The 17135-nt window shown below is 36.0% G+C and overlaps 2 protein-coding genes across 2 annotated transcripts in view; one reads left to right on the forward strand and one right to left on the reverse strand.

The window, feature by feature from the left end:
* Positions 1–2677: 2677 nt before the first annotated feature.
* LOC107594634 (tetraspanin-1-like) lies at positions 2678–12530 on the forward strand. Its single transcript, XM_016284753.1, has 5 exons — positions 2678–2734; positions 8132–8338; positions 8443–8521; positions 11937–12031; positions 12369–12530. The coding sequence occupies exons 1-5, from the start codon at positions 2678–2680 to the stop codon at positions 12528–12530; spliced, it is 600 nt and encodes a 199-aa protein (XP_016140239.1).
* Positions 12531–16481: 3951 nt separating this feature from the next.
* LOC107594636 (protein O-linked-mannose beta-1,2-N-acetylglucosaminyltransferase 1-like) overlaps positions 16482–17135 on the reverse strand; it is a 16936-nt gene continuing 16282 nt past the window's right edge. The window contains exon 21 of the mRNA XM_016284755.1: positions 16482–17017. Within this exon, the coding sequence (XP_016140241.1) occupies positions 16897–17017 (121 nt within the window). The 3' untranslated portion in view covers positions 16482–16896. The remainder of the gene's footprint in view (positions 17018–17135) is intronic.

Consider the following 17135-nt stretch of genomic DNA (forward strand, 5'->3'; position numbering starts at 1 on the left):
TTATTATTATTTATATTTTAAGATATTTCTTTCTAAAGTAACTTTTTGTTTCTTTGATGCTTTTCTCATTTAACACAATAATGACTTTACATTTTCCATTGGCGGTAATTTCTCAGCCAAATAAAAAAATAGAATTGCTTGACATCCTAATATATATATATATCATAAACACCCAATTTAATCTCAGATAATCATTTAAGGATCAAATGTAAAATTTTATTATATAATACAAAATAATTTTACACACTATCCACACTATCTCATGAACAATGTATAGAACAAAGGAATAAGACTATGATGCATAGCAATGCGTCTCTCTCCCTTTCCATAAACTGTGCAAGGCTCTCTTCCTTGATCTGATTTATAGGCCTAGTCGCCTATGGCATGATGGGCCAGCTTGAGTTAATATGCATTTGCTTATGGCTTCCTGTGATAAATTAATACTAGGGGAGATGATAGAGGTCACAGGGGAGTCTCTGTGTTTAGGCACAGTCACTACTGCCTCTGTTTGCTGCTCTGAGCATTTCGTAATCCCTCACTATGATGAAAAGGAAAGTCTCACACAGGGATTTACAGGCTGTGTTTACAATGTGATTATACTGACTGCTGTCAGGGTGGGTTCTCTTGTGGTCTTAATAAAGTAATAGGAATGCCTGATGTGTTTTTTCCCCTATGACTATTCGCATACGGTTTTAAGCGTATTTGTTTTCTCCAGATGGTGAACTTGACAAAGGATTTGTTTTGGAAGACTGGAACCGCAGTGTTTTCGGTGTTAATGATATAATAAATCAGAGTTTTCACTTGCCTTATCTTAGCTTTGTCTAATCAAATAAAATGGTCCTGCGATTCTCATACTGAGCCATTATGGTGCCGTTCTTTTGTCGTGGTCACATACTTCCTAATTAGAGCAGAGCTGCTTGTTTTGCAGGTTCGCTGGTCGCATCATTGGCCAGCCTATGACAAGGGATCTGTCCTGGGAGCAGATCCTTAATGACGGAATGCCCCTTTGGATCATTGGAGCAACGACGAGAAACCAACCATGCATCACCTGAGTTCCTGCCCTGGAGGGAATAGAATATACGTAATCCAGCCAACCTCATTATGGATGTCCATGTTTTACTGGCTCCACCGATATAGCTGTATTTTCTATTGCTTGCCTTACTTATGACGAAAAAGTGTCCACCTAATATTTTTTTCTACCCCCCTCCCCAAATGCAGGAGTATGTGTGGAGGTTATTAACTTTTTTAATTCCTAATGATGCCTGACAGGTGCTCTTCTTGGTGAGATTAAGGACTGGGTGGGTTAATGACGGGATTGGCAAGATTGTCATAACTCACAATAGGACCATTGAAGTGATATTATGAAGATGACTGCTGCTGATATGTGTTTAAATCTGACAAGGTGGCACCAGGCAATCTATCAGTTTTTTTCTTCTTCTTTATGTGATTTTCTCGTCTGCAGGGCCCAGTTTTAGATGTGTGAGGAATATCAAATATTGCTGGCCATCAAGAACGGAAGGGGAATTGGTAGAAATGAGAATGAGAGAAGATACAGAAAATAATTATAGAGGCAGAGAGAGAGTTGTGAAAGATGCATGCAGGGCAAATGTGATAATAATTAAAAAATAATCATTTGAAAATACAACAATAATAATAATAATAATTATTATTATTGTTGTTGTATTTTCAAATGATGATTTTTAAAAAAATGATCTTTATGTATCTTTCACATATTTCAAACAATTATTATTATTATTATTATTTATTTATTTATTTATTTATCTTTCAAAAATAAAAGGTTGTTCCAGTACTCTGGTTAGATAGCTATAGAATACAAAATGATCTTCAAAATCATTTGCTGTGGGGATTTTAAATGCCATTGTTTTGTTTTTCTATGGATAAAACTGGACAAAGAAAGACATTTTCATCCACTAAGGGACCATCAATCATCTCCAAGTATCTAAGATACCACAACGGTGAACCAGTGAAACCATGAAAGCTGAGAGCCTTAGTACTGCAATACTGCCCTCTACTGCCAGGTATATTTGCTTCAGTATAAAAGAACAAAGGAAACCTCACTGAAAAGGACACAAAGGAAAGTAAGGAATATGTACAACACCTGACAGGTAGTGACCAAACTCAACCTTAAAGACACCATTGACCATATTTTCTGTTTTTCCTTGGCCTTCTCTCTAGATACTCATTGACCTTTCAAAAATTTTTTGAAACCATAAAAATCTAATCAATTATGTATTTTATTTTTGAATTGGTATCATAAGTACATTTCAAATAATTGCCATTCATTAGCAAGTAAAACATTTTCCATTATGTGTGAGGGAGATTTTGTACCATACAAAATTAGTATAAAAACCAGTTGAACCCACTAGTCATATGACACACAAGCCATATTAAAGCCACTCTAACCAGCTATTTAATATCCAAACCACACCCATCTCACCTGTGAACCTCTCCTACTTTCTTTCCCTCTCATTCTATCTCTTTTCCTCGCTGCCTATTTCTCACTTAACATCTCACTCAACTGTGTTTTCATCTATTAGTGCACTTTGGATCAAACCAGGTGAGTTGCTACAAAAGCATAATAAAATTTGATTTGAATGGATTTAAGTGGAAAGGAGTCAACATGTACTGTATGCGTGTTTATGTATACAGATTCAAAATGGGCTGCTTCACATTTGTCAAAGTTGTGATGGTTGTGTTCAACTTGCTCATCTGTGTAAGTAAGCTTTTTTTCCCTCATTAAATGTATACATTTGAGTGCAGGGAGAGGGGTGTTTAGAAGAATAATTGCATTTCTTTATTTATTGACTGAGACTTTTATGTGGGGTGTAAAGAATGAAATAGATTCAGCCTGCCTCTGAATAAGCAAGAAATAATTTATCCTCTCCTCTTTACGACGAATGCACACAGTACACACATAAATTGAACTAATGCAAACCGATAACACGAATTCATTAGAAAATGCTTCACTGTTCCACAGTGAAGTCTTGATAATCGCAGTCAAAGTGTGAATGTGAGTAAGCCAGTCACATTTACTCACTTCAAACAATTTTCATCTCATTATTTTTCACGGCCACTTTGTTTGTTTGAGAGCTAAAGACGGCAAGTGCCTGAAATGAGGGTATGCTGGGTTGCTTGGTGGGACAGGAGATTTTTAATGCTGTAGAAACGGGAACAAATGAGAGCCTACATAATAGTGTACACTATTTCATTCAAAGCATTGCTAGAGCAGAATACTATTAATTTCTATTTGGTGAACAGTTTCTATTTATATGAAACTACAACTGACTTATCAGTCTTAATACTTGTGAAGGTCGGTAGAAGATAAAACTGGCATTACATGGGTTATACAGAATACAAGGTCAAGGTTTTCTGCAAAGATTTCATTAAAAGCAAAAAAACGAGAAATTTGTAACCAAGTGCTTTTTGTTATTTTTGTCAAAATCTCAACAAACCTATCAGTCTGTCAATCAGTCTTAAGTCTGACAATGTTTCGAGAGAAATGGTGGGTCAACAAAAGATAAACTAATTTGATTTTTTATGTTTACTGTAAGTTTGCTTTGTTTAAATATATGTCTGTTGATTATGGAGCGTCTTTAAACCAAAGACGATAACTATAACATTAATAACTGTTCTCCATCTATGCGAGTAGCGACTAAATAACGACTAAAGGCCATGCGCTGCACGACTTTTGCACTGATTTACACTCTGGACGAGTCAACACTGGCTGTCGAAAAAAACCAGAGCCAATCTAGAGATTTGAGTCGACAGAATTTCACAGAAAATCAAGAAATGTATGATGGGAACAGGCTCCATTTTTTAGATTCTGGCAATGACTCCATCTTTGCTGAGGATATCAAACGTTTAATATTTTGAGCCTATTTTAGAACCTATTTAGACTTCATTTGTCATGCTTCTCCTCCTTTCTTGTGTTCAGAACGGCCCAAAAGTCTGGTAGTGTATGACGCTCAATCATTTATCGTATGATCCCCAGTTTTTCCTCTGTAACCATTTACAAAGTCAGCAAGTGTATGATGCCTAGTGTTCATATTCAGAGAGTCACGCAGTGTATTCCAGCCTTAATATAAAATATTGACAGCCAATCAAAATCCACCACACTTTAAAAGAGAACTGGAGAATTGGTGAGGACGGTAATATAGTTATTGTTATCTTAATAATTATAGTTTACTGGTGTGAATGGGCCTTTATTGTCACCTTTATTTGCAGGTGTTCAAGTATTAATGGTGAATGACAGCAACAGTATAGTTTTTTTTTCAGGAAATACATTTACATTTGCTTAAGTTGCATCTCAAATCACCTCTTGAGCTATTATTGAGCTGAGTATTTGCTGCCAATGATATCAATATAAACGGATCAACTGACCAAGTGCAAATAACCATAATAATACTCAAATAGCTGTCAGTGTAATTGGATTGGATTCCTATTGTAAATATTTGAGTGTCAGTCAAGACTGTGAGCCAAGAGGCTCCAACAAACAGATCACATTGAGATGAAAAACCCACATTTGTGAACCCACATTCAATATATTTTACACATTTTGACTTATATTAAGCAAGACAGCCCGTAACATGCTTTTTTCTGTTTAGATCTCCCTGCACAGTGGTCTCTATAACTCCTTGTGAAATACCATGGAAATTCAAATTATTTTTCTCCTCTCCCCAAGTCTAATCGGTTTCATTCCAATCCCATACAGTGTGCCATTTCATTTCCTTAGTTTACCCCTACACATAATCTGATTTCCTTGTAATCTCTCCAGATGCATCTTTCTTTGACACACCATTTCCAACATTATGCCATGCATGGTGGCATTTCATCAAAGCATTATTTGATTAAAAAAAGGGAAAAAAGCAATAATTATGACAGGAAGGGAGGAATTTTTGAAGAAAAGAAGTTGAAGGTAATATGCCCGTCAAATTCTATTTGCTTAGAGACGTGTCCATTATCAAAAGCTGACAGTTAAACTGCTAAAACATTCAGAAAAATTCCCAAAGCTCCATGAGCGCAAACGGGAAATGATGAAATGAAAATTATTGTCACATGGAAAAAATAAACGTTGATGGGGAAGGAATATTGAGCGTTTCATGTTCAGCTGTCAGCCAGCTGAGCTGGATGTGGGTTGCCCTGACAGTCGTGATTGTGTCTGACAGAACATATCAGGTTTCAGAGATGGTTATGGCACCAATTGTGAATTAACATGCTAACACCAAACCATTCATTAACCCAAACCACCACCAAATGTGTTCTGGGGCTTAGACCTTTTGATATTCGACTGGATGCCTATCATTCTGCTTGGAGATATCACATGAAATAGGCAGAGCCTTTGAATAAACCTCTTCTACATCCCACAGTTAAATAATCCAACCATGGTGTTGCACTTGGATCTTGATACATCAGAAGACACATAATGACAACAACATTGTGTGTCCATCATTACCCCAGGAAACCCATGCCATAACCAGACCTGGTTATGTGTCAGACCTCTTGTCTGCAAAGCGTCCTGGAAGAGGCATACTGTAAATGAGCAGCTGAGCACCTAATCCTGCAGGCTTGTGGCCATTAAAGGGGTCATATGATGCGATTTCAATTTTTCCTTTCTCTTTAGAGTGTTACAAGCTCTTGGTGCATAAAGAAGATCTGTAAATAGGGAAGTCGTGGCCTAATGGTTAGAGAGTCTGACTTGTAACGGGTTGCGGGTTCGAGTCTCGTACCGGCAGGGAATGTAGATGGGGGGAGTGAATGTACAGTGCTCTCTCCCACCTGCAATACCATGACTGAGGTGCCCTTGAGCAAGGCACCGAACCCCCAACTGCTCCCCGGGCGCCGCAGCAAAAAAATGGCTGCCCACTGCTCCGGGTGTGTGTTCACGGTGTGTGTGTGTTCACTGCTGTGTATGTGCACTTTGGATGGGATAAATGCAGAGCACTAATTCCGAGTATGGGTCACCATACTTGGCCACATGTCAAATCACTTTAAAGTTGCAAAGACTAAAGTCTCAAATCCAAAGAGATATTCTTTATAAAATTTAAGAGTCAACCACGCCTACCTAAAACGGCTCGTTCTAACACACCCAATCTTTTGTCTCGTCGCTCTGGCCGGACAGGGCATCACAATATGCTAGGGGCGTAACATTTTCGTAACACGCTTGAGGTATTCGACCAATCACAATGCACTGGATAGCTGGCCAATCAGAGCACACCTCACTTTTCAGACCGATGAGCTTTTCAGAAAGGCGGGGCATAGAGGAGAAACAATAATTTACAGTATGTGGAAAATAATGTGTTTTTTGAACCTTAAACCGCATAAACACATTTCATTACACCAAATACACAAAATAATGTTATTTTTAGCAGCATCATATGACCCCTTTAAAGGCACCCTTTAGTTTTCTATTGAGTCATTGCCATTGTTGAATGACCTACCTCTATGGAAGAACACACATAGCTCAGATACACTCTGGCAATAATGGGAAATCCATGCAGGGCCTCTTATCGTACAGCGTAATGGTGAGAATAAAAAGTCATGGGAAAATGCAAAAGATAAAGGAGCCAAATCCACATGACTATAACTGATATACGCCTGTGGTCATAATGCTTTTATATGAACTGGAGCTTACAGCAAAGTAACTTGAGCATGAGGTATGATGATGATGTTTCATGAACTAAAATATGAGTGATAATCTGTGTTTAGCACTATGTCACACAGAATCAGACTATAGTCTGTTTTGAAAGATACAAAAGATTTGTATTGTAAAAGAGCTGGTCACATTACTGACCTTGATATAGTTGGCAAACCTTTCTTCTAAGATATTTGCTTAATTCATTTACTAAAAGGATTTTGAGGACTGAAAATTGTGAATAACAACAGCAAAAAATCACTTACCCGGTACATTTCCTACATTCTTTTTCGCAAAGTCTCTTGCTGTTGTTTCATTCAAACGCAACAAAAGCCATCCTAGTGTGCGTTGGGTGGTTGATAGTGACACTGGAACTAGTTTCGGTCACATTTACTATTGTTTGGCAAATGTTTTTAGCAAAATAAGGTCATTTTCATACTATGCCTAATTTGCGCAGGGAATTTTGTATGATATCAAAGATTTCGCAAGTTGGTCATGCGGATACATGACTATAACTGATATACGCCTGTGGTCATAATGCTTTTATATGAACTGGAGCTTACAGCAAAGTAACTTGAGCATGGGAATTTTGTATGATATCAAAGATTTCGCAAGTTGGTCATGCGGATTTGCCCCGTGGACCATTAGAAAGCAGCTTGGTTTAAAAGTGACTTCTGTGTGAGCTGTTAATAAAACATTTTGCCCATTAAATTTCGCTAACGTGACTGCACATTTTAAAGAAATAATGAAAAAGGAAAAGAAAGTAAAATAGTAAAAGTATAGCTAAAACTATAACTTACTGTAATCATTTGAAATAACTTTAAAGTATATTTTTTATTTTAAAATGTGCACACAAACACTCTTAAACATGGGTTATGCCTATATGCCAACAATGGCTCTGTTATTATTATTATTATTATTTATTTTTATATTTTTTTTACAATTATTATTATTATTATTATTTACTCTTATACATCAGTATTAATGTGCCACTGGGTCTGCGTTTTGTTTTGCCATTCTGCTAAACATGCTGAACAACTACATTGTTTGGCAGAAGGATGATTTGTTATCATTAAATGATAAAATGTATGTGTTTAATATGAAACCTGGCCAGCTATGGCCAAAAGCATGTACCTAACAACTCCCCTTACCTATTTTGCCCTTTAGCTTTTTGGCACTTACTGCTTTATTTTGCACAGTTAGTCCATTGAGGCAGATCCCTTTTTGTCATGTTACAACATAGACAGTAGTTTGTAATGGATTGCATCAGTTAGCATCAAGAATATCAGTTATTGGTGGAATATTTGGCCATGTCTGATTATTGGGGAGGGGGACTTGCTCACCTCATTGTGGTGGTTACAGCTCTGATGACAGAGTGACTGTATACATTATCTTATTTGTATCTAAGCATTAGCATATCACTATTAAAATGCAATTGTGAATTTGTGGAAGTAAAAAGTGAAAAAATGTTTTTGACAGCTGGCAGGTATGTGTTTGGTGGGTGCAGGGATATGGGTGACAGTGGATGGAGATTCCTTTATGAAAGTTTTGCCACCCTTCACTGATGATTTCCAGAGTCATGTCAATGTAGGAATCTTCAGCATCACTATTGGAGCAGTTATGACTCTGCTTGGACTGCTGGGGTGCTGTGGAGCTCAGAAAGAGAGCAAATGCCTTCTTATAATGGTAAATCTCATTCATTTTATTACCTAATATCAAGTGTCAAAAAAGGTTTTACGTTCAAGTTTTGTTAATATGTTCACTCTCTTTGTCTTTCTCTGTGCTAACAGTTCTTCTCCATTATCCTGATCATTTGCATTGCTGAGACGGCAGCCACAATAGTAGCCCTGGTCTATTCCTCATACGTGAGTCTCGCTTGAAACCACTGACCTCTCTGCCAATCCTCCCTATCCCCCCACACACTCTTTGTCCCTCTGCATGTAAATTTCTCATCATACTCTGGCCATCATTAAATTAGGGGGGTTGAAATGGCTCCAGCACATTCAGCCACTTAATAATTCCCAGATAACTTCAGGCACTATGCCAGCACTCTCACTTTGAGCAATTTATCGCACTACAATATTGACGTTTAAGTATTTTATATGCAAAACAGGCGATTTACATACAGAGCTTCACCCATTTAGTGAAATGTATAATAATTACAACAACTTTCAATGAGTTATGGAGGGTATGTTAAGAGAATAATGCAATTTAATTAAAAACACAAAGGCCTTTTAGGGCAAATAAAAAAATTGAATTCCATTTAACAGACAGCAATCTCATTTAATGCATATGAATAGATAAACCCATACAGGAAAAAGAATATCTGATACTACATACAACAGGGTTCAAAACCTATGACTACATTGAAAATATATGGTGTTCAAAACATGAAAAACCAACATATAAATTACACACACGTTAATTCGAGGTCAGATATTCTTACTGCAGCAAAAAAAACATTCTCAAATCATGCTGGATAACATAATTGTCAGGTTTTACACAACTTACTATATCATGCCAAATACTGAGAAATTGTAAGTGAGGCTGTTTCACTCATTGCTATGCTATAATTTGTAATGAAAAAGAAAAGAGTATAAACCCAAAATAGAAGCTTATACTTTTTAACCAAACTGTCTTTGTGGTTTTTGGTAATTGGTTCTACTCCATTGAGATTTAAAATAGTCTTCTAGGTATTTAGGCAAGCATAGAATTAGTTTGTTCATGAAACATCATTTATATAGCTATCTGGATGAAACGCGGTACTTCATCAACAAGCCAGAGCGCTTAATGCTAGAGTCACTCAAAACATGAAAAACCAACATATAAATTACACACACGTTAATTCGAGGTCAGATATTCTTACTGCAGCAAAAAAACATTCTCAAATCATGCTGGATAACATAATTGTCAGGTTTTACACAACTTACTATATCATGCAAAATACTGAGAAATTGTAAGTGAGGCTGTTTCACTCATTGCTATGCTATAATTTGTAATGAAAAAGAAAAGAGTATAAACCCAAAATAGAAGCTTATACTTTTTAACCAAACTGTCTTTGTGGTTTTTGGTAATTAGTTCTACTCCATTGAGATTTAAAATAGTCTTCTAGGTATTTAGGCAAGCATAGAATTAGTTTGTTCATGAAACATAATTTATATAGCTATCTGGATGAAACGCGGTACTTCATCAACAAGCCAGAGCGCTTAATGCTAGAGTCACCAGAAATGAAAAGTGCACGACATTCCAGTGAATTATAGATCACCTAAATCGTTCAGAGGAACATTAAGCATGCAAATACCTATTTAATTTGCTGTTTGTCACCATCACACTTTTATCCATTCATTTATTTATTTTCCTGACAGAAGAAATTGGTGTTTTAATAATTCATGTGCAAGTCTATGAGCAGCTGCCCTGTTGTATTTTTGATAAGAAATAGGCTTCACAAAGTCATAACAATCACACAATATGAATTTGAATAGCATTACATGTTTACATTAATATGTAAAATTGTTACAGAATACGCCAAATCGTTATGGAGATTGCGTTTTTAATGTTCAATTGGTCACAGCTGTTTACTGTGTAATCCAAAATGTAATCACTCCCATTTCAATAACATTTCAATTCCATTGTGCTGATATGGTGTTGTTGGGCAATAACTTTTTCATTCTTTAAATTAAAGATTGCTATTATGATAAGTCAAAGCACATCGAATTTACATTCTTATGTTGTATTACTTTCAGTTGATGTTTTAAATGGCATTCTGTTTCATACACACTGGTCTCAGATCAGCAATTAGTAATCGTTCTATTGCCTTACAGCGCTTTGTCCTGTCTAGATTGTGAGGGAATTCCTCCAGACATTGATGGATTAGCTTGCATGTAATAGCTCTACTGATCTGTGTAGCTTCCACTGCTTCATATAGGTGGGAGGGGGAGCACTTTTAATTGTGTTTTGTCTGCACATCCCCACAGGCATGCTGTGCTGAAGACCACTCTTGCTGACCCCACCTTTCCCAGAAAACACACACACATACACACACACACACACACACACACACACATGTAACACTTAGCAACAGAGTCCTTGTGTGGCTAAAATTCATCTGGGTTTATTAATCAAATTCCAACTAATAAGGGGGAAAGTAAGAAAAGAGAGAGAAAGAGAAAGAAACTGCAAGCATGCAACACAGAGGAGATTTTACTTTACAAAGCATATGCAGCCACAGTGCATTCACATACACTATTTTTCCATATATCATGCATTCAGTTCTAAACATATTAAATAATATAAATAATAGGCTCAGGACATGCAAACAGATTTTTGTGCAAATGTGCTCTAATTAAGTAATGCTGTAGCACACATGTGTGGCTTACATGTGTAAAGTTGCTTTTACCGCTGACTGACCTGCTCCACTGCATTTCGAAGTGATTTTTCACTTGCTGAGCTTCCATAATGACTAAATTAAAAAATATAAAGATCTAAAAATAACTTTAAACACCCTACCAGAGTTTGATTCATAAATTAGTACTTTTATGAAGAAGTCTGTCTTTCACATTTACCGGTAATTTAAAAGTTGAATAAAAGTCAGACTTCTTCATAGTTTACTGATAAACAAGAATGATGTAAAATTGTGTTAATGGTGTTAAAAAGGGTAAAACTTTAAAATTAGGCCCCATTAGTTATGCTTTACAACAAACGCGTTAAATTTAAATGTTTAACATTAAATGACAACACGCAAAAGATTTTTTACAGTATTTATTTATCTTTGTTAAAGTAGTTTATAAAAAAATTGTTAGTTCATAGTAGCTCAGGACCATTAAAAAACAGATACGACTTTTGATTAAAAAAAAAAATTTATTAGTTATGGTTGAAATAACATCAGCTAAGATGAATAAATTCTTTAGAAGTATGGTTCATTGTTAGTTCATAACTAATTTAGTTACTAATGCTAACAAATAAAAACTTATTGTAAAGTGTTACCAGAAAATTAAATTAAATAATGTGAATGCAACTTTAGAATGTTTTTCAAATTAATTGACAAATAAATGCAAATCTTTGATATCCACGAGTATCAATATATGAGGAAATATACTTACGATTGACTAGTAAGAATTGAGTTGCAGAGAAATTACTTTACTGCCTAGCCTTTGTTTCATTTAGCTATGATAAATGTCAAAAATGTTAAAAAGTGTATGTTTGTGGAAGATTTTTCATCTGCTAGTTTCCATTCCTTTCTGACTTTTCATGAGTCCCTGATTATCTTTATCTGTGATTTTAAAAGAGATCATTCTAAGAGCAGGGGCCACACCTGGACTGAAGGAGCAGTATGGGAAAGATAAAATCCTCACAGACTTGTGGAACTCAACCATGACAACAGTAAGCCACAGCCAACCAAATACATACATACATGAGTATTGATCTGCGCCTCAGGCTTTTCTGTACAGGTCAAATAAAATTAATCTATCATGTCAAATTTTCTGGCTAAAAGTGCCCTTCAAACCAGTATGGGGTGGTTGACAGTAAGTGTGAAAATGAGCTTACTAAACAGACTGCCAAGAGTTTGACAGGCTAATAAAAATCCTTCAAGAACTTTACAGATCAATACACATACTGTATATCATGGAAACATATGCAGATATACAAAGCAGTACAAAGCAATTTTTGTGAAAATACTATATGCAACTGACTGTTCTTGCTTTTCATTGTGCAATAGTTGCAGTGCTGTGGCTTCAGTAACTACACAGACTTCTCTGAATCCTACTACTATAAGCAGAACGGGGCCCTTTACCCTCCTTCCTGTTGTGCAGGTCCTGAGCTCTTCCTCTGTGACGACGACAACGCAGATTTTAGTGGTGTGGTGGTGAGAACCATATAGAACCTTCACAGTTAAAGTTGCTAGTATGTATTGTATTACCAGAGGTGTAGCAACTTGCTGGTTTTTGGCAAATAAGCATTATATTATATAAGTCGCAGCTGGTGTGTGAAGAAAAAAATCTTGCAGGCTGAGAATGAATCGAGTATGTGGGACCTACTACTTGGTAACACATATGCTTTTCTCCATGTAAAAAAAAAAACAAAACACAAAATGCTAAAAATGTAACTGTATTTTGTGAAATTAATAATTACCTAACATTTAGGCTACTACTGAAACGGTTCTCTGCTTCTGCATGTTGAAAGGTTATAGGTCATCCCATCTCTAAAATGATCTCTGGTTCCCAGTTGGAATTATGAAGTTGCCAACTCATATTTACAATAATTCTGACAATTATTTTTGTGGCAATCACCTGAGCCATAAATGGCATATGATTGATGCTGCATTCAAATGCACCTGGGAAAATCATACCTCTAAGTCATGCATTCAAGTCAGAGACATAAAACAGAAGTTGCCAGATAACTATGTCTAAATTTGGAATGATGGAAGAATTGAAATATGTACCGTGTAAATGAAATGTAAAATTTAGCAAAATCGCCAAACTCGGTTATGTCATTTAGCTTTAGGGGTGAGGTTAGGGGTGGACCTTCCTGCTTAAGTTTTTCACATCATACGAATTTATACAAAATCACCACCTCGCAAATTAGTTACGTTTTCCTGAGAGATCAGTTTGGTGTTTCTACATTGTTTCAAATGGACTCAAATCTAGAATCCTAAGCTTCCTGCTTGTAAATGAGACTTTGCTCAGTAATTCCTGTGCTCTGAACTCGCAATTACAATATTTCAGGCGCCACTTTAAAGGGTTAGTTCACCCAAAAATGAAAATTAGCCCATGAAACGTCATCCTCCCGGAGCTGCTTCCGTGTACAACTGTTGACGCAAGCTAGATTAAAGTGATTATTACGTTTTGAATAATATAATTTTCTTACAAAAACGCATCGATTCACTACAGGAGGTCTTTGTTCACCTCCCGGAGCCATGTGAGACACTTTTTATTATGAATGGATGCACTTTATTTCACTTATTTTGGACTGATGCACTGCAACACCTGCTGACTGCCATTAAACAGCTTGGAAGATCAAAGATATTTTTTAATATAACTCCGATTGGATTCATCTGAAAGAAGAAAGTCATATACACCTAGGATGCCTCGAGGGTGAGTAATTCATGGACTAATTTAAAGTTTTGGGTGAACTAACTCTTTAAGGGCACATAAGAGCTGAATTTGGAACTGTGTACTAGCATACTACTCTTACTATGCTATAGAAATATATGGTAGAAATAGTAACAGTAGTATGCAGTCTAAATTCTGCCAATCATTATGGAGTCGCACGAAAATTATGTCTTGACAGCTCTGATTGGCTAAAGGAACCATAAACAACTATGACTGCTGTCCACTTACCATTTTTTCAGCCTAGGCGAATATGTCACCTAATTAATATTCATGAGCCATGCTGATAAGGTATATAAATATGACCCCCCACCACTTTTCAGATCACTCCGGCACCCCTGTGTATTACAGAGATGTGGTTATATGATTTGGGCCCTTTCACCTTATATTGGTTTCTCTTCCCAGGGCTGTTTTAAACAAATTGTTCAGATCATCCAGAGGAAATCAACATTATGGGAGGAATAGCTGCTGGAGTCACTGCCATTGAGGTAAACACAACACATCCATCATGCTGTTCAAATAACATGGTTTGGTAGAAGTGTACTGAGTTTATGTTGGCAGTTGACTGTACCTCTATTGCTACCTGGAGAAAAAAGCCACCTGAAAGTCTCATCTTACTAGTTTTATGTATATGCATCTTTTCTTTATGCTACAAGCTGGCAAAGATTAGTTAATACTTTAACTGTAGATAATATTGTAGATATTATGCCATTATTTATTGTAGGATTTCAGTTGTATCATGTTAACGAGGTGAAGTGGATGATACAATTGTTGGTTAATTGATTTTGAAATTGGAAGTTACATAAACAATTTTATTCTGAGTATGTAATGTAATGCAATTCATGGAATACAAATGTTGCTGTATCCCCTTCTACATGAGAAAGTAATTTTGCATAGAGAAGCCATAATTGTTTTGCACTGAAATGCTTCATGTCACACAAGCTGTTCTTATACATGAAAATTAGTTTAGGGAGAGATAAGAAAAGTGTTTGTGGAGAATGTGTTATAATGCATTTTAGCACCACACAAAACTATACCGAAGATATATGTATGTAAGAGACTGACTGAGGAGGATAACTTGTTCTTTTGATACAATTGATACTAAATAAAATGTAACATGAAAGCCTGAGTCAGTCCAGTTCCTCTAAGAATCCCTTATAATGAAAGTCAAACAAGCAAAGTGTGACAACCTACCCCACTGATTTCAATAGTATAGATCATAATGAATGAATAGAGTTTTAAATAACATTTATACACAATATTGCAGAGTTTGTGACTTTAAAGATTCACACACTACATTTCACTCTACAAAAACAACTACTTTAGCTGACGGTCTGCATCATGATGAAATAGCCAAACATTGGCACAAACACTAATCATGTAAGCAAGGGATCAGCCACACTAAATTTGCATTGATTTCAAGTCACACCATTTCCTTTGTGGCTGCTTCAATTTTCCACATAATTTGCCTGCTGTGCTGTCTACTTATCATAATATATATAAACTGAAATTATATTTCTCACCCCTCCCCTGCCTTCTAATAACTACTTGTTTTTATTGGTGAACATACAGCTTATATCTTAAAACTTCTGGAATCACAAAATAAATCTTGGTTAATTAAATATAGGAGTACTCCCCGTTGCTGTCATAATTGGTTAAAATACCGGACATATCGTGGCTTACATGGGGCCTTAAAGTCACAAAAAGTTGAACCACTGATTTTAAACCGTTTTATGGAAACATTAAATCTATGATTATTAGATATCATTCCAAAAGAATTCAAAATAAATTAATTAATTAATTTTAAAAAAGACTGTACCGTGCATCCTAAAAACATTAAGAAACAAATAACCTATATAATTGTCTGCTTGCAACCATATAATTCAAAGACATAACCATGGAAATAAAAAATGGACAGAGGGAAAACAATGTAAGAAAACAGCTTTATTTTCTGTAAAAAAAACAATCATTTTTAATTACTCAGATAAACAAAAATGTTGAAGAAACCGGTTAACATATTAAGACACAATCTCTGCAAACTTGAGTACAAAATAATATGTTGAGATGAAAAACATTTCTATTAGTATTTTTCAGATACTTTGAAAATGTTTAGTGGCACCACAAATAAAACGTCTGTAGCAACATCAGTACCGATCACTGAAACCCTGAAACCCACAACAATCTAATCTGAAATCTCCTCCATGAAATGATTTGGACATTATTGCATGAGAAATTCATTTTTCACCATTATCTTCACATACAGTAACTCACGTTAACACAGGGCAGATCTACGATGCAGCTGAGATTGCACTGATTTCAAGTGTTAATCCTCCACTCTACTCCTATAAGGCTTTTTAGTGGCTGTGTGGACACATAAATCTCACCTAAGCAGCATCACCTGATATTCTCCGGGAAAGAGGATTCTTAAAGCTGTTGCTGGAGGGCCATCATAGCACAACATAAAAAAAATAATAATAATTACACAAGTTTAAAACTTTTTTCCCTCAAATGTGCAGTCCAATATAGGTCATTATATGTAGTTAATGGATAGTGCTTTTGCCACTGAAGTACTCAAACCAATAGAAATACTAAAAAATATGATAATATTTTGTTCTAAAAATATATATGTCTGTACATAGTTTAATTTGTAAACAAATTTAAGCCTTTTGTTTCTTAACGCATTTTTTCTTGAGTAAAAGTTAATTCATTAAGTAAAAACCTAGTTATCTTAATATTGACAAAATAAATAGATTAAAGTTAAAACATATGCGCAGGATGGCCCAAAAGCACTCAGTAGTGTTAAAAAGTATCTTATGTCTGCCATATCCTCTTAATCCCTTTTTCGCAGTGTCCTGGTTTGACGTTATCTGCTGTCACAATTCAGTAACGCAAACCAGCTCTGGCTTTTATTATAGTACCAGTAAAACATCTATCAATTATTTTCTAATGTCAAACCTTCCAGCATAAACACACATGAAATTTCATGACCCCAGGAAAAGCTCTCACTGTAAAATACATACCACCAAAAGAGAAGGTCACATCACACCATTTTTAGAAATCCACACTTATATCATTCTAGTTTCAAAAGCCTGCAGTTCCTAGAGGCTCAGGACGGTTCAGTCAGGTTCATCCTATAGTTCACCCCTTTTGTCTTGCATTGGCCTGAAGAGTAGCACAAGGCCCATTATTGGCCTGACATAGGCTTTGTCTGTTAGTGGTTAGGAAAGGCCCTTTGGGTGGGATTAGGACTGCTCTAAATCTGTTCCACAGGAGGTCCCTCCTCTTTAGGTGCTGGCTCCAAGTGAATTGGAGTGACATTATTGGGCTTCTTAACACTGGGGGGGGGGGGAAGGTTTGGAGGGGCTGCACAAAAAACA

The sequence above is a fragment of the Sinocyclocheilus grahami genome, unplaced genomic scaffold (genome assembly GCF_001515645.1).
Source record: "Sinocyclocheilus grahami isolate Dianchi unplaced genomic scaffold, SAMN03320097.WGS_v1.1 scaffold187.1, whole genome shotgun sequence".
Lineage (NCBI taxonomy): Eukaryota > Metazoa > Chordata > Actinopteri > Cypriniformes > Cyprinidae > Sinocyclocheilus > Sinocyclocheilus grahami.

Bases quoted from the DNA above. Each gene is read 5' to 3' on its own strand.
- LOC107594634 (XM_016284753.1), top strand. From the start codon at position 2,678: ATGGGCTGCTTCACATTTGTCAAAGTTGTGATGGTTGTGTTCAACTTG. The intron at 2,735-8,131 runs GTAAGTAAGCTT...TGTTTTTGACAG, and splicing joins TGTTCAACTTGCTCATCTGT to CTGGCAGGTATGTGTTTGGT. The intron at 12,032-12,368 runs GTAAGCCACAGC...ATTGTGCAATAG, and splicing joins GGAACTCAACCATGACAACA to TTGCAGTGCTGTGGCTTCAG.